General features: G+C 44.4%; 1 protein-coding gene and 1 long non-coding RNA gene across 2 annotated transcripts in view; one reads left to right on the forward strand and one right to left on the reverse strand.

Moving 5' to 3' along the window:
* The first annotated feature begins 5,478 nt into the window (after positions 1-5,478).
* Positions 5,479-21,938, forward strand: LOC136656825 (uncharacterized). Its single transcript, XR_010794719.1, has 6 exons — positions 5,479-5,585; positions 5,769-5,894; positions 6,259-6,372; positions 11,819-11,958; positions 13,218-13,324; positions 21,445-21,938. It is a non-coding gene; the product is annotated as an uncharacterized lncRNA (long non-coding RNA).
* Positions 17,453-23,532, reverse strand: part of ST8SIA1 (ST8 alpha-N-acetyl-neuraminide alpha-2,8-sialyltransferase 1) — a 112,843-nt gene continuing 106,763 nt past the window's right edge. The window contains exon 5 of the mRNA XM_066633163.1: positions 17,453-22,614. Coding sequence (XP_066489260.1) covers positions 22,128-22,614 — 487 coding nt within the window. The 3' untranslated portion in view covers positions 17,453-22,127. The remainder of the gene's footprint in view (positions 22,615-23,532) is intronic.

Consider the following 23,532-nt stretch of genomic DNA (forward strand, 5'->3'; position numbering starts at 1 on the left):
CCCCAATATCTCTCTCCTGATCTGTCACAGACAGCTCAGAACCCATCAGCCTATATGTGAAGTTTTGATTTTTTGCCCCAATGTGCATGACTTTACACTTACTGACATTGAAGCGCATCTGCCATTTTGCTGCCCATTCTGCCAGTCTGGAGAGATCCTTCTGGAGCTCCTCACAATCACTTCTGGTCTTTACCACTCGGAAAAGTTTGGTGTCGTCTGCAAACTTAGCCACTTCACTGCTCAACCCTGTCTCCAGGTCATTTATGAAGAGGTTGAAAAGCACCGGTCCCAGGACAGATCCTTGGGGCACACCGCTTTTCACCTCTCTCCATTGTGAAAATTGCCCATTGACACCCACGCTCTGCTTCCTGGCCTCCAACCAGTTCTCAATCCAGGAGAGGACCTGTCCTCTAATTCCCTGACTGTGGAGTGTTTTCAGTAGCCTTTGGTGAGGGACCGTGTCAAACGCCTTCTGAAAGTCCAGATATATAATGTCCACGGGTTCTCCCGCATCCACATGCCTGTTGACCTTTTCAAAGAATTCTATAAGGTTCGTGAGGCAAGACTTACCCTTACAGAAGCCATGCTGACTCTCCCTCAGCAAGGCCTGTTCGTCTATGTGTTTTGAGATCCTATCTTTGATGAGGCATTCCACCATCTTACCCAGTATGGATGTTAGGCTGACCGGCCTATAGTTTCCCGGGTCCCCCCTCTTTCCCTTTTTAAAAATAGGCGTGACATTTGCTATCCTCCAATCTTCTGGCACCGTGGCCGTTTTGAGGGACAAGTTGCATACCTTAGTCAAGAGATCTGCAACTTCATTCTTCAATTCCTTAATAACCCTTGGGTGTATGCCATCAGGGCCCGGTGACTTATTGATCTTTAATTTATCAATGAGGTCTGAAACATCTTCTCTTTTAACCTCTATCTGACTTAACTCCTCGGTCAGGAGGGGCCGTTCGGGCAGCAGTATCTGCCCGAGGTCTTCTGCCGTGAAGACAGATGCAAAGAACTCATTTAATTTCTCTGCCATCTCTAAGTCTCCTTTTATCTCCCCTTTCCCTCCCTCACCATCCAGAGGGCCAACCGCTTCTCTGGCGGGTTTCCTGCTTCTAACATATTTGAAGAAGCTTTTATTATTCCCCTTAATGTTGCTGGCCATGCGTTCCTCATAGTCTCGCTTGGCCTCCCCTATCACCTTCTTACATTTCTTCGTGGCCAACAGCCACGGGGGTCAAGGGAGCCACTGGCTGGAAAGGTTTGAGTACCACTGCCTTAAGGTGAAAGTCAATGAGGGTAACCTGACTTGGCTGCAGCATGTGTGAAAAAGATCTACTGTTAGGTGTGTGATGGCCCAATTCTATCCCAGGCAAGTGAGTCCCATGCAGGGCACGGTGTCCACTGTATCCTGCATGCTGGCTGGGGTTGAAGATGGTTGAAAAAAAAAAAGAATGGATAATGCTTATTTTTGTGTCAGGTGCAGAAGACTCCACAGATCTACACTAGCTCTTTTGCTGGTGCTGCAATCCCCCCACCCCTGGCTCAATCTGCTCTGAGCTGCCTCCTCTGCCAGCAGAACTCTACAGGTGGTTGGTCCGTGGCACGCTTCTAGTTGTGAGTGGCCTTCTGGTCCTTGCACTGGTATAGTGCTTCACAGACCAGTGGAGTGCCTGCTCTAATGGCAGGTCTTACAGTATGCAGGCATACCATAAGAATAGAATTGGGCTGTTAGGCTGCAATCCTATACACTAGCAGTACTCAAACTGTGGGTTGCAACCCATCAGTGGGTCAAAACAGGATTTTTAGTGGGCCTCAAAACTGCTGTTAGAAGACAAGGAAAACATATTGAACTCTATGGAAAGTGAAACTGAGCCACACATATGCGTTTACTCATTAGTAGGTGAATGTGCCTTGGTCCACATTGAAGGGCATGACAAGAGGAGCCTAATGCCATCAGAATGGTCCTGAGCTGATGAGTGCAGGCTCCAACAAACTTTTGAGAAGGAAGTCCCTCCCTTCAAGAGGACAAGGAACAATGTATTGAGTCCTATGGAAAGTGAAACTAAGCCACACCTAGTGGCATAGCTGGGGCTTGCCCAACCTCGCGTCACACCTACAGATGCCACCTCCCCCCCGGCTGCCTGGAAGTAATTGCTGTGACACGATAACATCCTCCTTCTTAGAGACAAGCTAGCTAAACAAGATAAGCCAAGTACACAAAATATGGGCCTCCAAGGAAGGACAGTTGGTAATAAACAAATAGAGCAAGGGTGAGAGACCCCAAAAGAACTAGGGTAAAGTGCTGTTTACCAAACCTTTGGTAATGGACATCCTGTATATAAATACCCTGTCAATGCACATTGTACTGTTCTTCCTACCAAACATTCCAAACTGATAATGGATGCTGATTTTGCCTTTTGTTTGATTACTTGTTAATTTTCCAAGGATGTTTACTCCTATCTCTTTGTGCCCTTGTGTACCCCTCCTCTATTCAGAAGGCTCTATAAAAACTGTATCATTGTAACCCACTCTTGGTCCATCACCCTCTTTGTGGTGGTCCCGTTTGCAAACGAAGCAAAAGCTTTTCTTTTCAGAAACCCTCTGAATTCTCCTGACCTGTTGTTTGTGATCAAACAATCACTAAAATCAAAATCACACTGATCAAAATCACTAAAATCAGAATTTGGAGGAATAACACCATCATGTTATATATCAATCAATGCATAATTTCATGCAGAATGTGTTCTACCTTTGTTCTATCAAAAGGTACAGCAAAAAAAACCAGTGGAGGTGGGACGATACTACATCACTACACCTACCACCTGGGGTGTTGCCCCACCCACTGCATGGGGGATGATGGGCTGGCATCCTGTACCGGGTGACGTGAACGCTAGTGATGCCACTGACACTGGCTCTCTAAACAATCAGTCTCATAGGTCGGTTTTGAGTTAAGAAAAATAACTTTTTGGGCACAATCTAGCCCATAAGGCATGTCTGCGCCTCCTCAGGAGGATGCCAGGCTGGTGCTCAGAGACATGGCAGCTTACGGAGGCTGATGTAAACTTCCATGCAGGCTTTCTCCAAGTGTCTTGCGTCGGCCCGGGTGGGAGGAGGGTGGGTGGGGAGAGGGCGGCTGGTGTGCAGCCCCGGGGGTGGGTGGGCTGGGAGCGGTAGGCAGGGCTAGGTAGGCAGTTCTGTCGGATCCCAACCCTCGTTCCTGGGGAGAACAGAGTGGCTCCAAGTCACTCTGCTCTCCTCGGACTTGTGCCACCTCAAGAGGTGGCGCACGTACGAGGAGAACCACAGGGGCCAGTGGTCCTTACCCGGAAGTAAGGGGAGATGTTTCCCCTTGCCTATGGCTGAGCCATTTATGGCCCCTATCCTGTGCTGGATACAGCGCAAGTCTCTTGGTTTGCCTGTTACAGGGCAGGATAAGATTGTGCTCTTTGTTCCTAAGTCAGTCGTGTTTTCATTTTCTGGCTAATTGGCCGTAACTTTTGACAGAAAACAGATATTCCAATATAGATTTTTCACTGTGTTCTGCATTAAATTACCTTTCCAATGATATATAACATGATGGTATTATTTGTACATACCAAGGTTTTCATAATTTTGGCCACTAGTGCCAAACTCAGTTTGTTGCCCCCTAAAGCTTGTTGCCTGGTGCACTTGCTACCTCCTGCACCCTCTTTGCTATACCACTGACTGTGGGGGTGGCAAGCAGGAGAACCTGTCTGTTGCCTGTGCAGCCAATTGTCTCAGTGCTCACTGGGAACAAAGGTGGCCGTTTTGGAAGCAGTGGCCACTCTCAGTGACCATGCCTTGGAGCAATGCCACCCACTTCTTCTGAGGTGGGCGGCATCGCTCTGAGGGTGACCGCGCTGAGATTGGTTGCGGCAGAAGAGTGGCCAGAGGTGCCATTTACTGCTGGGGTCCACTTGGTGCTGAGCCGAGTTCCTTGTGCTGCTGGCCTGGCACCATGTGGCTCTGGCCTGGTACCAGTGCCCTCCTCTCCACCAGTGTGGTAAACATGCATTATGAGCTCATAGAATTGCGCCCTTATTCTCTGTGACTCATGATGGCAGTATTAAACTTAATGGGCTGAAACTACAGGGAAGTAGATTTAAGTTGGACTTGAGGAAGAATTTCCTAGCTTTAAGAGTTTTCTGGCACTGGGACAGCCTGCCTCATACAGTTGTGGGCTCTCCCTCACTGGAGATTTTCAAGCAGAGGCGGGATGACCACTTGTCAGGAATACTCAAATAGTTCCTTGCACTGAACAGGTGGTTGGACTAGCTGACCTCCAAGGTCCCTTGCAGCACTAGTATTATATTATTCTAAAGTTCAGTTCAAGGCTACCAAGTATGCTTCATGGCTGAGCAGCAGTTTAAACCCTGGTCTTCCGGCATCTAGGTCAACACTCTAACCCAGTGGTTCTTAAACTTTGTAGCACCAGTTTTTGGGGCCCACTTTTTAGAACGACAATCTGTTGGGACCCACCAGAAGTGATGTCATTAACCTGGAAGTGATGCAATAGCCAGAAGTGGCATCATGAAGCAAGAAAATTATAACACCCCTCAAATGACCAAATCAAATCAATTAATTAAGTAAATTAAAAGTTTACAATAAGTTTAAAAAATTATTTAAAATAAAAAACTCTCCTAACCCCCCCCCCCCCAAGCAGTTGTTATCTGCTTAAAAAAATTCCCCAAACATCTCAACGGCTGCATACATACATGGGAGTGTATGTATCCTTGCATACATGGGAGTAAGCCCTATTCATTATCATAGTTAAAATAAAATCCTATACATAGTAGCCTGTTAGAAGTACAGATATGTCACATTTCCCCAAATGCAGACACATACCATGGTAGCATCAAGCCTAATATATTAAAAATAAAATACACGTTGAAATGAATGTGGACCCACAAAAAATTGACTCGTGACCCACCTAGTGGGTCTCGACCCACAGTTTGAGAAACACTGCTCTAACAACTACAGAACATTGCCTCTCATTCAAAGCAACTGAATGACAGTGTTTACAGCTCTCAATATGATTTCTGATCTTTCTGCAGGAGAGGCAAATGAATATGTTCCAGCCCTGATCATTGTGCTAACAAAAACATGTCTCTCCCCACTCAGTTTCCTATTTACATATATATGTGAGTATCTGCCCTTCTATTCCACTTTCCAATAAGAGGCAAATGATTTCAGGAGCAGAAGACAAAGATGCTTTTGCTTGTCATTCATTTTCCTTGGAAATGGAACTCTGACTTAAAATAATGTGTTTGCAAGGTAAGCAAGCTATAATCAGGGCTTTGTATTCCACGCTATGAAAATTACTATTCAGCCTCAAGGAAAGCTGGATTCTGAAACTGGTATAAATTATGGAAAGTGAGCAAATTTACCTTCTGTCTGTTACTTCATGTAATTTTTCTCCCCCACTTTTAACCATTTTGCATTATTTATTCAGGTTTTGCTTGTTATGGGAAGGAATAAGGAGCTAGGACCATGATTTGCAACCCTGCTTTGCAGACAACCTGTAGTTTGGGCAAGAGTATGCTTTCCTGGGTTCCAGTGAAATGGTAAATATAATTTGCCAGTAAGCCAATACAATAATGGAACTGAGGGGAGGAAGGAGTGAGAAGGGAGAAAGGAGCACATAAGCCCAAAGCTAAATATAGGTTTTGGCAGTAACCTGAGTAGGCGTGCGCACGCTCGCTCGCTCACTCGCTCGCTCTCTCTCTCTCTCTCTCTCTCTGGTCTAGAAGTAACAGATTGTGTCTGGACACAGGAGAACTGCTGATGGAGCTCAGCTGGTGAAGGCCTTCAACACTCCCACCACCTTTTGATTATGTTCGGCAGTGACACCTGAGAGGACCTTCTCCATGGAGGTCATTAGAATGTGGAACTATAGCCCCTGGGAGATCCATCAAACTCCCAGTCTGTAATGGCCTCACTGTTTAGTCAGTCTTTGGACTAGTATCCGAGTCTTTTTGCTGGCTATTGATTTGTTGTTTTTGTGCTATAGTTTTTTATTATCTCTGTAGTTTTATTCTTAGGAGTGCCCTTTAGCTTCCTTCTGATTGGAAGGGCATAATATAAATTCCCTATAGAAGAAAAGATGCTTTGTCAGTGTACATCTCTTTTACTCCCCCTCCCCCATGTTTCACTTTGTTCTATCAATTTCTTTTAAAATCTTGTGTTCTTCTTTACTGCATACACAGTAAAAAGATTCATCTCTTGTTTTCGGAACAGGATATTTTTATGGAGTGAACAGGTTTCCCCTGAGGAAGTAGGAAGGAAAGAAGGAAGAGGAGAGAGAGAGAATGAAGACTTCTACTTTCTAGAACATTTGCCTGCAGACCTTAGGTAAAGGGGTGTTATACAAACACCAGCCCACAAGAAATCTCTGTTTTTCTCTGCCAGTCACCTGAGTGACCCATTCATGGGGAGATCAAAGAGGAGCATCCACTTGCTCATTCACAAGGACTGGGGTTTCCTTGAGGAATATAAGTAGCTTAGGCTAGCTAGGTTGCTTTAAGGAATTATTTTATTTTTCTTAGGCTGCAATCTTTCAATGTGTGTGTATAGCTGAAATGGGGATTCTGTTCCAGGTAATTATTGTGACTGTGGGACACAGCTCAAGGGTGTGATCTCTGGATATGTGGCACAAGCCACCACTGGAGGTGGTGAGGGGGAGGATTCCAGTGGAAGGAGTTTCTGTTGTTTAAACACCTTAAACTTCAGAAAGGTAATGGGGTTGTTGACGGCCATACCTGAATCTATATTATGTGTTCTTCATGTCTGCAAAGTGGAAGAATCTGCTGCCCTTCTGCAAGGGCAGAAGGTCCGGCTCGGTATTTATATTTGGCTTGGCCATTCCAGAGACTTCTAATTGCCAGCCAATCACATAAGTCAATGCTGCATTCTCTGCTGCTCCTAAAGAAGACTCTGAGGCTAGAGTGATAGAGTTCCGAGTAGCTCATTGGATTAGAGCTGGTCTGTGGTCCAAGAAGAACCTTGTTCAAGTTGTCAAGGTATCCTTGACATCACCCGCCACAGTTTGTGCTGTACAACAGTAAAATTTCAAAAGAGTCTCTTTGTTTCTTAAAGCTGTCTTTACACCAACCACGTGAGCGAGAAGACATTCTTGCTGAAGGAGATTCTTGGTGAACATTGTGTCTAAAAATACATTTTAATTGACAAATAGGCTTAATTACTCAAAGAAGTAGCCAAACTTGCTGACAATGCCAATCTGCTTCCTCCCCAAGAGGTTACTTATCTGTTGCCTATTGGAAAAAGTCCAAGCCACAATGTTTGACTTTCCTTCTCAAGTGCCAAGCGTCTGTTACATCATGGGCCTATTAATGTTTCATGACAAATGTTCAGCATGCTAGGGCCTGAAAATGCCTTTGATGTTGTCATAAGTGTTGTGGGGCCCAATTAGAAACATTTTTGCAGGGCCCCTCCCCCCAAATTTATATGTGCGCTTTAAAAGTGCACGCAAGTTAATGGAGCAAATGGAAAATCACTGTTCTATTATCATGGACCACTTTCTTTACTAGACAATGATCCTTGGCCAAGAATATAACTTGACACCAAAATAGACTGTCCACTGTCCTCTTCACTTTTGAACTCTCCCCACTTTTGACTGCAACATTTATTGTTTTGGAATTTTTGTTCCTGTATATAACTTTCAAAAGCTAAGAGTTCAGTCAAAAGTGGGGAGAGTTCAAAAGTGAAGAGTTCAGTCAAAAGTGGGGAGAGTTCAAAAGTGAAGAGTTCAGTCAAAAGTGGGGGAATTTGGATGATCCTGAGCAAACAGTGCATAGAGCATCTCAAATCAGAAGTTTGACCTGACTTTTTCAAGTCTGTGGAATGTTTTTTTTTTTGAATTTCATCCCTTCCTTCCTTATGAAACAAACTGAAGCAATTTAATTGCTTTATCTCAGCAATTAGCAGTGTCAATTTAGGCTTGAGCCAGGCACTTTGGATGCAACATACCCATAACTCAAAAACACTAATCAAATGCAGGAGTGGAATCCTCAAATTTTCTTCCCTGAAACTGCTGCCTAATTTTAAAGTTTAACTATCCAAAAGAAACTTCCAGCACAAAAATAACTGTTTAAAATAACAGTCACTACTAAAAAGTAAAAGATGTGAGCATAGCCTAGAGCAGTGGTTCTCACACGTTGAGCACCGGGACGCACTTTTTAGATTGAGAATCTATATGCCAATAAAGGTTGTGAAGTGAAGTGTGTGATTGAGAATCTGTCAGGACCTACCGGAAGTGGCGTCATGACCAGAAGTGACATCATCAAGCAGGAAAAATGTTAACAATCCTAGGCTGCAATCCTACAGACACTTACCCATGAGTAAGTTCCATTTACTATCACTAAGAGAATATACATAGTAGCTTGTTAAAGTACAGGGCTATAACATTTCCCAAAATGCAGGCACTTACCAGGGTAGCATCAAGTCTAATATATTAAAAATAAGATATTGAAATGAATGGGAACCCACCTGAAATTGGCTCACGACCCGACCCACTGTTTGAGAAACACTGGCCTACAGAAAAGTAATCCATTGATAAGGCAGCAAAACTCTAAAACAAACCCAAAGTCCCGGGGGGGGGGGTGTGAAGGAAAACTGAAAACAGCCTTCAACAGTAGCAAATGTTTATATCTGACAAAGGAGGGGTCTGAAGGACAAGCTACAGGGTGGGGGAAGATCAGAAATGGCTGATGAGAGAGGGAAACAGGCTTGAGATTTGCAGACAGACATTAAGGGTGCAATCCTGAGGCACCCATGGGCCAGCACAAGCCTTCTTGGGAAGAAGCCGGGCCAGGATGTGCTGGTCTGAGGAGACTGACACAAGCTTCCATGCCGGCTTCCTCGGGTGAAGTAAGCTTCTGGGGTGGGCAGGGAGGAGGTGGGAAGAAGGTGTTCCTGGGCGGGGAGAGGGTGGGTGGGGGTGGCCCCAGGGGCAGGCGGGTAGGGAACGAGAGGTGGGACTGGCGGGGCAGCTATGCTGGATCCCAATGCTCATTCCCAGGGAGTTTGGAGTGATGTTAAGCCGCTCAGCTGTCCTCGGACTTGCGCCACCTCAGGAGGTGGCGCAAGTCCGAGGAGACCCATAGGAGAATCAGCAGAGCAGCAAGGCCCTTTTGGCTAGACTCACCCTCATACTTCATCCCTCCTGGTTTCTGAAGAAGATCTTACCCACAACCAACCTGAGTAGCACAAGCGCAGGATCTAGTGTACATTCAAAGACCTTGGAGCAAAGACCCCCTCTGGCTGTTCTCTGCTTCCCACAAGAGACTCCAGCCCCCTTACAAGCAGTTCCTTGGTCTCTAATTGTTGATTTCTGCTCACCAAGTAAGCCAAAAATGCCGTGCTGTGCCTCATATGAAGTGGAACTGCCACTTTGCGGCAGTCCTAGGGGGCAAGAAGCATGACATCACCCAGTGTCCCTGACAGGCACCCCCTTCTTTCTTGTTCTCTCATGTGTTCTGGGGCTAGGCTGCTCCAGGCACCTGAAATGTTGTTCGCCATTCTTACAAGAGACAGAAAAAATAATATTGTGATAGCATCACTGCCACTTACTAGTACTAATATGAAGTATGCACAATATGCATACTTATGAAGGAGTATCCCATCCCATTAAAATAAATGGGGCTTTCTGCTGAGTTAACGTCTACAGAATGATGCTATCAAATTATTTTAAATGCTTAATTTGCTGAATCATGATTAGGGTTGTGTGGACTCTGTGATTAAAAAAATTAAAATTCTGCACAGAGGTAATTGAAATTCTGCACCAAGAAAATTACCCACTAAATACTCCAGGGAGCACGCAAGACAGCAAGACACAATCTGGAGACTGGTGCCCTCCCCTGCAGCTGAGGTACTGGATCCAACTGAAAGTCCTGCACTTTCTTATTGGAAGTAACTGTGAAAGGAGCATGGTAAGGAAGCAGATGATCTACCAGGGGTGTCAAAGATACGGCCCGCAGAACCATTTGGGGTGGCCCCTGTAATCTGGGTTTGCTTTGGGGCTGCCCCACCCCCGCTCGCTCCGACCGCGACCAAAGATCTGCTCCAACCGCGGCTGGAGGAAAATTCCGAGGGCTGGGAACATGGCACGCAGCACCCCCAACCCTCAGAGTTACGTTCTGAAGCTCCAGAGTACCTTCAAGGGTCACTTACGGGTTTTTGGAACACCCGGAAATGACCTTTCATGGCCTTATGGAGCCCCAGAATGTCATTCCGAGGGCCGGAGCCCTAGCCCTGCAACTCCTTCTGGCCACGGCCGGAGCTTGCCCAGGCTCCGGTCGCGGCCAGAGGGGTTCTGAGGGCAGGAGGTGCCGAGCGCAGCGTCCCCAGCCCTACAACTGGCCCGCCTCACCCCAGCAGTGTCTTATACAGTGGCTGTCTGCTGGTGTTCTTTTTTTGCATATTTTTAGATTGTGAGCCCTTTGGGGGACAGGGAGTCATTAGTTGTTTGATTTTTCTCTGTAAACCGCTTTGTGAACTTTTTGTTGAAAAGCAGTATATAAATTCTGTTAATAATAATAATAATAATAATAATAATAATAAAATCACAGCTAAAAGGCAAAAAGGGGGATTTTCACGTAACACAAGACCTTGTCTATATTATGCTTCTACCTGTTTTTTGTTCCAATCCTATCTCCCACCATGTTATAGCATGTAACTACACTAACAGAGGCTGTGCTGCATTCTATGGACAGCCTGCAGATGAGTAAAATACCACTTACCCCCTGGTATACTGCCTGGTAGACCCCCTGGTAGATTGCCTATGGGTCTCCTTGGGCCTATACCAGCTACATAGCTTTTCAGTGACTCTGTCCCACTGGCATTGGGAAGCCCATGAGATTGGGCTGTCAGTCACCTCCCACCCACAAAAAAGAGAAGATCAGGGTCAAGAGGAAAACATGTCATCTCATTCTGCTTGCTTTCTCAGAAGGATTTTGACTGTTGTTGCAAAACCTCATTTACAGGGAAATTGGAAGTGAATTTGAAGATTCCTTCTGAGGCAAAATAATGGAGGAATTTCAACAGAAGCTACAAGAGAGTGTATGCATATGTCGTGAAATCTTTTTAAGAACATGCTCCTGTATTCACGTAAACAAAAGGAGAAATAGCTAAAACGTTCACATTATCCATGTTGGGCTGACTTCATTATTGTGACAAAATGAGAGGCTGACGAAAAACCCATGTTGGAAATTCAGTATTAAATTACACTCAGTTGTATTCATTTTCATTCACATGCTATATTTGATTATCATTGTTTCTTTTTTTATCCCTTTGATTTTTGTTGTAAAAAATACGTTTTTATAACTAGATGCCTTTTAAAATGTCCATCCATTTGATTAACATGGCAAGGTTTGATACAACCAGTCTCATATGGGATGGTCCTCATGTTTGTCACTTCTCTGAAGCAGCACACCTATAGAAAAGAGGTTCAGTGACAGGCACATCACAATAAACTTCAGGCAGAAATCCTATACACACTTTCCTGAGAACAAGCTCCACTGAATACAATGGAACTTCCAATCTGAGTAGACAGGCATAGGATCACACTTTTAAACTACCTATGGGGGACATTCAGTTCATGCCACCAGGTCTGGTAAGAATTTGGAGGAATTCTCAATTGTATTGATACCATTAAAATTCAGTAGATGATCTCAATCCATCCTAATTATTGCACCCCAGCCCAAAAAACCCCGATAAGGAATAGTTGTATCTTGCACTAACCATTCATTTATCATGTTTGTTTTTATTTGAAATCCTTTAGCTGATGAGTATCCATGCCATCAGTTTCAGCTCATGGGAAGCCCAAACCTAAACTTCCCTAGCGCTCAGGGCTCCAGCAGCAATGAAATGGCTACAGCTGAATCCAGAAGGGACAGAGAAGCATCTGCAGGTCTCCTTGGGGTAAGACAGTGGTTCTCAAACTCTGGGAGAGCTTGAGAGCCTGTAAGTGCTTGCACAGGCAGGAGGAACAGCGGGGGCGTGGGAAGGCAGCGACGTGATGCCTAGCATTGCGCTGCTATGGAAAGGCACAGGAGCATGCTTCCACTCACCCCCTCCTGCAGTAGCCCCCCTGGGGATTGGAGGAGCCTGGCGCCAGCCTCAGCAAAGCTCTCCACGCACCGTAGACCCCTGCAGAACATGATTGCAACCACTTCCTGTTTTTCGATCGCAAAACCAAAAGTGGTTGTGATCATGTTCTGCAGGGGTCTGCGCTGCGCAGAAAGCCTTGCTGAGGCTGGCGCTGGGCTTCTTTGACCCCGGGAGACTGCTGCAGGTAGGGGTGAGTGGAAGTGCGCCCCTACGCTCCTCCACAGCAGCGCGATGCTGGGCATCACGTTGCTGCCTTCCCCCTGCCCCTTAAGGGGCAGAGCCCATGGTCCTCAGGCTGGGGCATCGCGAGAACCACTGGGGTAAGGGAACCTTACCCCATGGCAACCTACCGCAGCCCTAATGTGTCTACTCAGATCAATGCCCGCCTTTGAGAAGGCAAAGAACCTAGGAGCCTGTGCTGGGTCTCCTGGCTGGGGAGGGGGATAGGATATGGCTGCAAAGTTTGCTGCCATCTCCACCTTCCTTCCTGGCCAGATCATCCCATCCACCTGACCTCCCTCTTCCCAGTTCTGCTGTCCCCACCTTCCCACTGTCCTCCCCCACCCCGAAAACCCATAGCACCAGCTGGCAGCAACACTCATCAGCTTCCCAGCGCTGCATCAGCATTGGCACTAGGCTGCTCCAGCCACCTGCAAAGTGACTTTCTGCACTTTTGTGACAGCCGGAGCCAGTGGTAGCAGCAGACTGTCTGCACTGTCGCAGCCTTAGGATGGGGAAAGAAACAAACACACCTTACTAGAGGTACAGAGCATTAAACCAGATTTATTGATAGAGTCTCATTAAACATTCTAGATATTTAATCACATTATTAGAACATTCTAATATCTATTTTTGGCCCTCAAAATTCCTAGTCCACCACTTCTAAAGTCGATAGCAAAGGAATGTTTTGAAACATTTTATTTTATATTTTCAAGAGAGATTATTTTTATTTGGTTAAGTTTAAATCAACTGAAAGTAGAGCTTATATTCACATCTCAATCCCCCAGTTTAAGGACTGATTCACACATTCATGATGAAACGTAATACTCTTCTATCCAAACTTTCCCCAGGTCCAGCCAACAAGTGACCTTGCAGTGGGATTGTGCTACCGAGCTATACCACCATGCCAATGTGCTCACTTGGTCAAGCCCTACAGAGGTCTGCACTTTCAGAACAGGTACTTGTCTAGTTTGGAAGGTGTTGGCTGTGGGTTCCAATCATGTACAAAAACCCTTTCTGTGTTCCATGCTGCTCTGTGATGACAAATGCTGAATCTGCAGAAACCTGCTGGAAGACACGGGGGCATAGCTGGTGAATGCAATCCTGCTGAACACTGGCTGACTCCAAGAAGAATGCTGTTGGATGAGGGCTGGTTTAATTGACGCAGATTTAATCAGCTGCAATTCAGGGCCAAACTACACATTAAGGGGCAACTACATGTTTGTTAGGCATGTGCTTCCACCATTCACAGTTTTCTCCCAGCCAGAACCAATGCTGCGAGTGAGCCAGGCAAGAAGCAATCCCCTAGCCTACCCCACCCTCTGCAGGTAAAGGGGATAAGTGTAGCTTGAACAAGCATGGGGTTGACCCTAACGTTTAGACTGGTCCCCAGTTTGTGGGAAAAGGAGTGAGATTGCAACATCTAATTAAAATTCACATTCAGTCCTGAAGTCATGGGGCAATCTAAGGCAACTGATTCACTTTTATTCTCAGTTCCCCACCTATAAAATGGGGATGAGATTCGCCTCATGAATGACTAACTGCGTATTCCATCCTAAAACCCCATGTGGGAATGCAGCGGCACCAGCACAGGTGCTGCATCCCATGGGGGGATTTTTTTGGCTGCTGGAGGTCTCCTTGGTGCAAGGGAACATTTGTCCCCTTGCCAGGGGGGGGTAAGTCCCAGCAGCCACAATGGGTCAACACAGTCTTCGATATCACTGATGTATGCAGACGGATGGGGCCCAGGATTCAGTGTGCACCACTGCTGCTGATCCTGCCTCATCTCCTTTCTATTCCGCCCTCAACCTGCCCCATTATTAAACCCCTCCCTATCCTCTTCCTGCCCTGTTCTGCCCCGTCCCCCAGCAGGCTTACCAGCTTTGTAAGACCTCCATCATTCTGCTGGCATGCACAGGAATGCTTCAGCCTTCCTGCTGGCATGCCTGCTCTCCACACTGCTGCGAAGCTTAACTCAAAAGCACTTTATGATGCTTTTGCAGCAGTCAGTGTCAGTGGAACACCCATTTCGTTGGTACTGTCTTTCGTTAGAATTGGGACGTAAAAGAAACTTTTGCACCATAAATGTGCTACATCAAAGAATCATATTATTATTCATGATATTGTTCAAGTGGCCCTGGGCAGCTGCTTTTTTGTAAGCTTCTTCCCGGGACCCACTGAGAGATGTGTTCTCATTTAACAAAGTTCAAGTAGATTTAATCATTATGAAACCACCCCAGAGAGATGTATACACTGACAATACGTTGGCTCAGTGTATGCTATTACCACACGTTTCCTATCCTTTAGGCAGACTAACAAGTCACCACTTGTTTATTGAAGTTCTAGCATGCAATTCTAGCATGCTCTTTTGTTGTTGTTATTTAAACCAGGGGTGCTCAAACATCTCACAGCTTATCATCCGTGGGATGACGTTGCACCTGCTGCAATTCTCTCTTCTATACACTTGTTAAAGGTGCAGCATCCCTAAAGTTGAAAGTTTGAGCACCCCTGATTTAAACAATCCCATGCCCTTCTCCAGAGATTCCTTGCAGGCACAGAAGCTCTTCTGCTTGCAAGGCTTCCTCCATTCAGTTCACTGGAGGGAAGGCTGACACATGCTAAGAGCTCCCTCTCCTTTGAAGTCAGTGGAAATGCATATTGGCATTCACATGGACTCATATTCATCCCAACAAACACCCACAGACATATCTGAATGCCACTTATGCTGATGATTGATCAAATTAATCCAGGTATTCATGCATCTAATTTCCTTTTCCCAGATACTGATGTTATTTTATCTGAATTACAATATATTTAGAGCGTATGGAATGGCCTGATGATACCTGGCAGGAGTGTGTATGTGTCTTCATACTACCCTGTCCCATGGTGCCGAATCATGATCTGAGGGTCCATGATACAGTCATCTTCCTGATGCTGAACCACGTCTAGGCCTGATCAGTGCATGGATGGGTGACAGTGTGGGAGACCCAGGTGTGCTACCAAGGAAAGTAGTTAGAATATAAACATAATAATGATGACGTTGAGCCATGAAAGACTAAAAGTGGCTAAGCTTTCTTAAATGGTATGTGCATTTTTTAAAAAAGGGCAAAAACGAAAATACCAGACCAAAAAAAATACAAAAACAAAAAAACTAGATTAAAGTTGAGCACTGGGAGGGAGGCTTTCCTAAATCTAAGCCATTCAGCAGTAGAACTATCTGCCTAGGTGCTATTTTTTTAAAGTTCTACTTGGAGATTTTCAGGATGTTTATGGACTTGGATCTTGTCCAACCTGTTTCAGGCAAAAGATAATCTGCTTTAGGGTAGAAAGTTAGACTACAGGCAACATAGGCAATCTATGGAGTCTTGGAAATATAAAGAATCCACTGGATGTATAGGCGTCCCCTCGTGTCCGCATTGTATCCGTACCGGTCCCCTGTGGATATAGAAACCACAGACACAAGGGAACCCTATATAATAAGGTCAATACTCCACATCCTGCACCCCCTTATGCATATTACCTTTGTTCCTCTTTACTAGCAGTGGAAGCACACATTTTCTTGCTTAACAGAGGCACAGTTTCTTGCTTAACTGAGAAAGTGACATGCCTGCACGCTAGAGGGAGGAGATTAACCAAACATTAACAGGAAGGACATTCCTGCTTCCTGTCAACATTCTGGCTGTATCCTTCTAGCATGCAGGCTGCCTGCCTCCATGCCACGTTTCTCATTTAACACGTTTCTCATTTAAGCACAAGAAAACGTGTGCTTCCACTGCTAGAAATACAAAGGTAATAGGTATGGGGAGGGTGCAGGGCCCCCCACCGAGAACTGCAGATAAGTGAAACCATGGATACCAGATCCATGGATATAGGGGAATGCCTGTATTCCACTGCAAAGTTACCCATCCATGCACTAATCAGGGCCTGAATTGACCCAATATGAGTGTCCCATGAATGATTTCATGCCCTTCCTTCCAATCCAGCAATTGTGGACTTCTCTTGCTTGAATGGTGTCCACATTAAGGAAGCCAATCCATAACCATATCACTCTGTGTGTTCAAACTGACTCCCCTACTGAGCTGAACAGGAAAAACTGGACACATAGAAGCTCCACCAGTGCATCACAGCAAGTATGCCATTCTGGATCAGAACCCTCATGGGGGAAAACTGATAGAGTTGCCATTTCATTTGGTTCTAATGTCCCAGGAGAACACATTAACTCCCCTATCTGTTGAACCAACAACACGGCCATTGCAGGCTCCACAGTGGATGATGCCAAACCAGCACCTATGACAATACCCATTAAGTGTTCAGAATGAAGATACAAACGTATCAAAATAACTAATGGAAAAAGAGCAGGGACCCAAAGAGGCCTGTCTGGGTAACAGTGGTGTACCTAGGGGAGTCAATGGGTGCAAGTGATCCTAGGTGTCATGGCTGTGGGATGTCGCCACCACCCTAGCTGTGGCACCCCAAGGGCTGCAGGCACCTGCTGCCTCCCCCTAGAGACATTCTGAGGGCCTGACAGGCCACATTCGGCCTTCCCAGCCCTCAGAAAGCCTTCTAAGGCCTCAGGAGGGCCTTTAAATGTCACTTTTGGTTTTTGACCGAAAACCAGAAGTGATGTTTTAAAGTCCTTTGAAGGCCTTAGAAGGGGGGCGGCACTTCCAGGCATGCCCCTGGGTGCCACAGTGGCCAGGACTGCCACTGCTGGGTATGCAAAATGTCTGTGCACACATGGAAACACACATTTTTTCCTTCAGCTATCTCTTATATCTTACTGAACACTATCTTGAAGAGTCTTTTGATCTTTGGAACTGCCTGTAATTGTTCAGCCCATGCATGCTACATCACATGCAGTTCTTAATATTCCAGTCAAGAACCACACCAAAAGCGAATGGTCAGCCCAGTTCTTCCCCTTCTCATCCAATAATCTATACTTTTCATAAGAGAAAAAAGGAAGTTATTTATGAAGATTCTAGGGCCACTTACTGTCTGAGTAATAATCCAAAATGGAACCATCCTTCAGGCACTGAGAAACCCACAGCAGCCATGAAATGTAGATTTGTACGCAATTTGTTAATTGCAAGGTAAGTGATGTTACATAAGTCTCCAACATCTCATTCCTTTATATTTCACTTGCCCTGTAATTTTTAAAAGCACTCAAGGGTTGTTTTATTTCTTTTTAACAATGCCTTGGGCCAAATTTGATTAAAATGAAAGAGGCCAAGGATGACAATCCAGAAAGAAAGAGCAGTAACCACTCTTTCTTTAAAAATAAAAATGTAGCTTCTCAAGTGGAAAGAAAGGGGAAGAATGTTCTGAGCTTAACAATGCTTCCACTTTCGGCCATTATTCTACACACAAAAGCATGCTCAACACTGTGTTGCATTGTGGCTTCTATGTACATTCATCAAAATCATTTTTCAGATATGTACAGTTGTCAAACATTCTATCAGTTCTCCCTTGAACACCACAAAGTGTGATCCTCAACATTTTTCACCCTTTTGTATTATAGTGGCCATCACCCTGGGTTGATGTCACCATGTGGGGTGAATAGGTCATATGACCCCCCCCCCCCTAATTCTCAATTCTCCACCTCCAGGCTCAGCATGATCTTTGAAGGCATGATGATCTATAATTCTGAGATGTGTGCAAGTCATCACAAAATCTGTCCATCGATTGTTTGAAGTCAACTCAGATTGACTTGCAGCTCATCAAAACAGAGTCAAACAAGGTCATGTAAATCAGTCCAAAGTTTCCGCTTGTAGGCACAGTGTGTCTTTGCAAAACAACATTGATTTGCAATTCCATCTTGAGCCCCTTTGTTTCATGTGTTGCTGTTATGTCATTCATTGGCTAACTCAGGAACAATTCCCATTTTATAGTCTGTACTTGAGCACACATTCTTGAGTAAGAAATATACACCCCAGCAAATGTAAAGGAAATGGGCTTGATGATTGACATGATTCCTCTTTAAAAACGTGGACTAGGTAGGTAGGAAAGGAGTGAACTACTGTTTCTTATCTTTTAAGAGATCTATATATATGCACCCTTCACAGCTGATCATTTGTATTTTGTGTGAAGAGCCAAACACCCAAAAGCGGAAATCACCAGTTTGGCTGTTAGGTTTATATGATTGAATGGCCACACATAGAGGCACAAAGGAACACTGAAGGCCAATTTACACATTTAGAAAAGGACCTTGGTATAGTCTTTTTGTGACTGTTCCACTTGGAATGCAGAGAATGGATCATGTGATTGAAGGTCCCTCCATATCAAATGTCCCTAAGAAACTACCATGTTTCTTGAATAGGAAAGATTCTAATCTAGCCTTCTCTTTGACATACTATTTTAAATACTTAGTGAGGGGCAATACGAGGGGTCCAAATATCTGACACTCCCTGAATTGGTAGAAAGGAACCCAGAAGGACTCCATGTGCTTTTTCTGAACATGTACATTGGCTTTTAGCAACTTCTTGAGCATATGGTTGCATAGTTACTAAAACGGAGGAGGAACGTAAGTGGATATTTCCACCTGCTCCATTGGTGGTCATCAGTACTGTGGATAATATTTTTGCCAACCACATGATTTTTGAATATGTGACTATCAGGGCCATTTCACATACAGCACATCAACAAAACCAAGTTTGTCACTGAGACAGAGAGCTGCAGACAATCCCAGATCTCTGGTGAATGTATCAGTAAGGTACAAGTATTTTCAAACCCAGTTTGCTACTATTACACTTTACACTTACTTTTAGACAGACATTTAAAAAGAGGGGGAATACCTTTAGGGATATGCCTAGATATGTAATCAATCAATCAATCAATCAATCAATCAATCAATCAATCTGTCAGTTTATTATATTGCTTCTCAGTCTTTCTATCTATACCCCTCCCCCCACTTTAACAACCTGCTCTTCTCATGCTAGTCCCTTATTCCCAGGTTTGTTTTTCCAATCAATCAGGGATCACATTATGAATGTCCTGATGTCACAGTACCAGATTACAGGTAGATTTGGCTACATGACAATACCATAAAGATAATTCAGACTCTAAGATAGTGCTTCCTATGTTCACTGTGAAGGGGTTTTGTGGTAGTGCTATATAGCCAATCAGATTTGCCTACATCATCATAATATTGTCAAAGAGCCATTGAAAATGAAGACAGAAAATTCCGCCCTTACTCTGAATAAGCGGGTACACTGGAAATACTGTCACCCTGAAAAATCATTGAAAAGAAGGGCATGGTTCCTGTAGAAAAAAATATAAGATGGCTCAATACTACTCAGATGGTTTCATGCTGAGTGTGGTCATCCAAAGTGTAACTGAGCATGAGGTTGTACATCATGCTATTCCAGTAAAAACTATAAATATTGCTAGATAATCTGAATGTGGAAGTGTTAAAATCATTTATCAAATGACTAAAGTTCCTATAACATTGCTTCAGAAAATGACCCCACAATGGAAGCCAACATTGGAAAGAGTTAAGCCCAACATGTATTGGCCATAACCAGCAACGCAGCCAAAGGTGACTGACTGAACATCGGAACTAAAATGAATATTCGTAAATATCTGGAACGCAAAATTTGCAATGTTCCCATTCAGATTTTGAATGCAAATGTCAAAAGGGAAAACATCCACAATCAGAACATAAAATGTTAACCTCAGGATTTGAGATGTGAAGTCTTTATACTTGTTGGTCTCTGGATTTAAAAAAAATAAATCATTTTTGATTTTCAAAAATGAAATCTAATCAACGTTCAGATATTGAGACACACTGAACATGGCTGCTTGCCAGCTATCAAATACTGCCGTATTTCATATTTGAAATCACATATTGTTAGATGTCAAGTACAGATAAATATCCAGTGAACAGTCAGCACATATATAAGTGCAGAGGAGAAAATGGAGAATTTTCCGTAGTATTTTCTAATCCTTGGGTCATGCTAGGGGTCATCACAGGTGGCCGAATCCTTGTTGTGTTTCCTTCCGGTGTGCACAATCCACTTATTTTGAATTCACTTAATGAATTTCTCATGCATGAGCTTCACAGAAATGAACAGCAGCTGCACATGAACTTTTCCACTGGAATTGCACAAATGAGAATACTTGTGATTTGTGTTCATTGGTGCTTAAGCGTGTCTTGCAAGTAGGAAACCATCAGTCTTGGCCTGTAACTTCTCAGAGAAGCTCTATACAGTTCATGGCCATAGCTTTAAATCAAATTGATAAAGCATTGTTTTCAGGGAGATGATACTGGTAACAGTAGGGTTAACCTTGAAAAGGGTGAAGATCAGACAGATCTGGATCAAGGATAGTCAGAATTACAATGTGTTGGTCCAGATTGTACTCCAGATCATGAATCAGTCAAATGTGATTAGGGATGTGTGCTCTCACGCTGGGTACATGTTCTGGCTCCTCCCCTTCCTGTCCTGGTTGGTTCTCACACTTGCATATGCAAATGTGAGAATTAACCTGGAAGGTAGGGAGAGGAGAGAGAACAGGCATGTGTATGAGTGCACGCATCCATGACCACATAGGGCCAGTTTGGGATCAGGAGCATTGTTCGAACCAGGCCAGGGTGAAGTTTATGGTATGAAGCTGCCCTATATCAAATCATGCTATCAGTCATATTGTCTACTGGCTGGCAGTACCTCTCATCAGCTGCTCCAATGTCTCATCAAGCAAGGAGGTCTTCCCAGATGCTGTTGAAGAACCTGTTCACTGGAGATGCCAGGGATGGAACCTGGGACTATTTGCATGCAAATACACGCAAGCATTACACTGAGCTATGACTCCTCCTCAAAGCCTGAACATCACTCTGAGTATAAATGCAAGGCATAGCCTTCATGGTGAGCTCTGGAATGTGAGGGAATGCGGAATGTGGTCTATTTTGCAAATGCTGTACTACTTTCAGACATCACAAAATGAGTTCAAGTTAGCCACTACAAAAATCAGGGCTAAGCGCCCAAGGCCTACCCAAGAGGCTGACTCTTGTTTATCTCGGAGCAAGTACCCCGTGTTTTGAACTTACGAGGCCGGCTCAGAATAATGCCTCATTCTGTATTGCAGGATCCAGGGGGATTGGCTTTAGGACTAGGAGAAACCTGGAGTACCAAACAGCAACTGTATTCTACAGCAATAGGCCTATGTGGAAAAAGCGGGCAACTTTAAAAAATAAATATTTCTTTTTTCTCCTAAAAAACATTCACATTTCCTTAAAAAAAAGTTTTCCAGTTTGTGTTATAAGAATACTACTGTAGGATACTGCTGTTGAAAGGAGATCTCTGTTATTTAAAAAAAGGAAGGAAAGTTGGCACCATTCCAGTATTTGTGCAACACCCTTTCAGGAAAACGGGAATGGGTAACACCAGGCACCTTTCAAGATCCAGCTTTGGAAACAGACAAACAAAAAAGAAAGAAATGCATACCCAGTCATATAGGTATCAGTCCGACATCTGAGCAACATGAAGGATTCCGCATTGTCATTAAAAGCCCTTTATAAGCCTAACCTTCTTCAGCCCCTTAATGCCCTTGACAATGTCCAGTCGATTGCCACCATTTTGCTGAATGTCCCAACAGAACCCTACGCATAAAGACTCTGCTTCCTTCCTTTACCTTCAAGTTATCAATGGAGCAATTATTATTGTAGTAGTCCAAGCACATCCATTATAGGGGTTCCCCCCCCTTTTCAAGTTTGTTCATTTCTCTCAAATGAGGATCAGGCAAGTTCCCTCAGAGTGTCCCTGAGGTTCTCAAGCAACAGAGTGCAATATAGAGTCTTCACAGCGTTCTAGCTGCATCCGCAAAACACCACTTTTGTGAAGGAACCATAACTGCAAGAATTCCTCTGGCATAGCATGGAACCCTGAATCCGGCAAGACATTATCGTAGTAATGGTGACTGATAAACTTTCCATGCAGGTTCATTGAAAAAGGCCAGAAGCCATATATCGTTACTTCTTCACACAAACTCAGGGCTGCGCTGACTAGGAAGAGGCCTGTTGACAGTCGCTTGCCATGGATTCCTTTGTTCTTCCAGAACTTTCCGATGTCACGCAGGAAGTTCGGGTTGGCAAAGATCACTCTTTGCTTGGCGCCAAAGTCCACTAGGGTATAGTAGACCCGAAGGGACGGCTCTGTCCCTCCTTTCATGGAGAAGGCTGGCATGTAGATGTAGCTCTGATTGTAGACTTTAACACTGTCCACGAATGCTTTTCTAGACCAAAGAAGATTCTGGAACCTGTTGAAAAACAGAATACACGATAAGTGAATGCTTTGCCTCCACTTCAAAACCTAGTTTTAAAAAGGTTTGAAAATACTGAGCCACTAGGGATGAGGCATTAATGTCAGGTCAGCCCCACATAGTAAAATACATGCATGCTAATGGTGCACACACAACCAGAGGAATTTGCGGCATTATCTTGAAAAAGGGAGTGTAAGTCAACCCAAGTGCCCCTCTATGCACACTGATAAATGTAGCAGGCTTATCCATCTATACAGAAGGGTGGTTGGAATGAACTGTCCACCCCACAGTAAAATAAAATGCCCCAAATTCTCCCAGAAAGAAGTGGGTACAGGAGGCATGCATGCCCATGATCATGTGGGGTTGGTCAGAAGGTGAAAGCACTGTTCAAAGCAGCTCACTGAAAGGAAAACCCTTTTGAAACTGGTGAAGATTCTGGAACCTGCTCAAAAAAGTAGAATTAAAAAAACAAACAAAAAAAGCAAATGTGTCACCTTAAATTCAGGACCTAGTTTGACAAAGAATTTACACACAAAGATTGCTCTGATGGCAACATTTCCACTTTGCTACACAGGTTTGCATACTTCTGTTATTTTTGCCACAGGGCTCGGTTTTATCCAGCCTGTGGGCAGCCTTTCTTTCCCCTTCCCTTGCTAGACTGATGTCTGTCATCACTGTGACTCTGCTTGACCTTTTCCACAAAAGTCAACAGTAAAGCTAACTTATCCTTTTAACTCCTTATAGTTTTCCTTTTTGTACTGAATGGCCTCGAGAAGACTGTCTGATGCCATGCAAGGCAGAGCCAGTCAGATATCTAATCTGATGCCATGCATGGTGGAGCCAGTCAGATGAGCAAATCCCCTTCCTTGCTGGATAAATGAGGAACTTCTCTCTTCATACAGGTTGGAAAGTATT

The sequence above is a fragment of the Tiliqua scincoides genome, chromosome 7, assembly GCF_035046505.1.
Source record: "Tiliqua scincoides isolate rTilSci1 chromosome 7, rTilSci1.hap2, whole genome shotgun sequence".
Taxonomy (NCBI): domain Eukaryota; kingdom Metazoa; phylum Chordata; class Lepidosauria; order Squamata; family Scincidae; genus Tiliqua; species Tiliqua scincoides.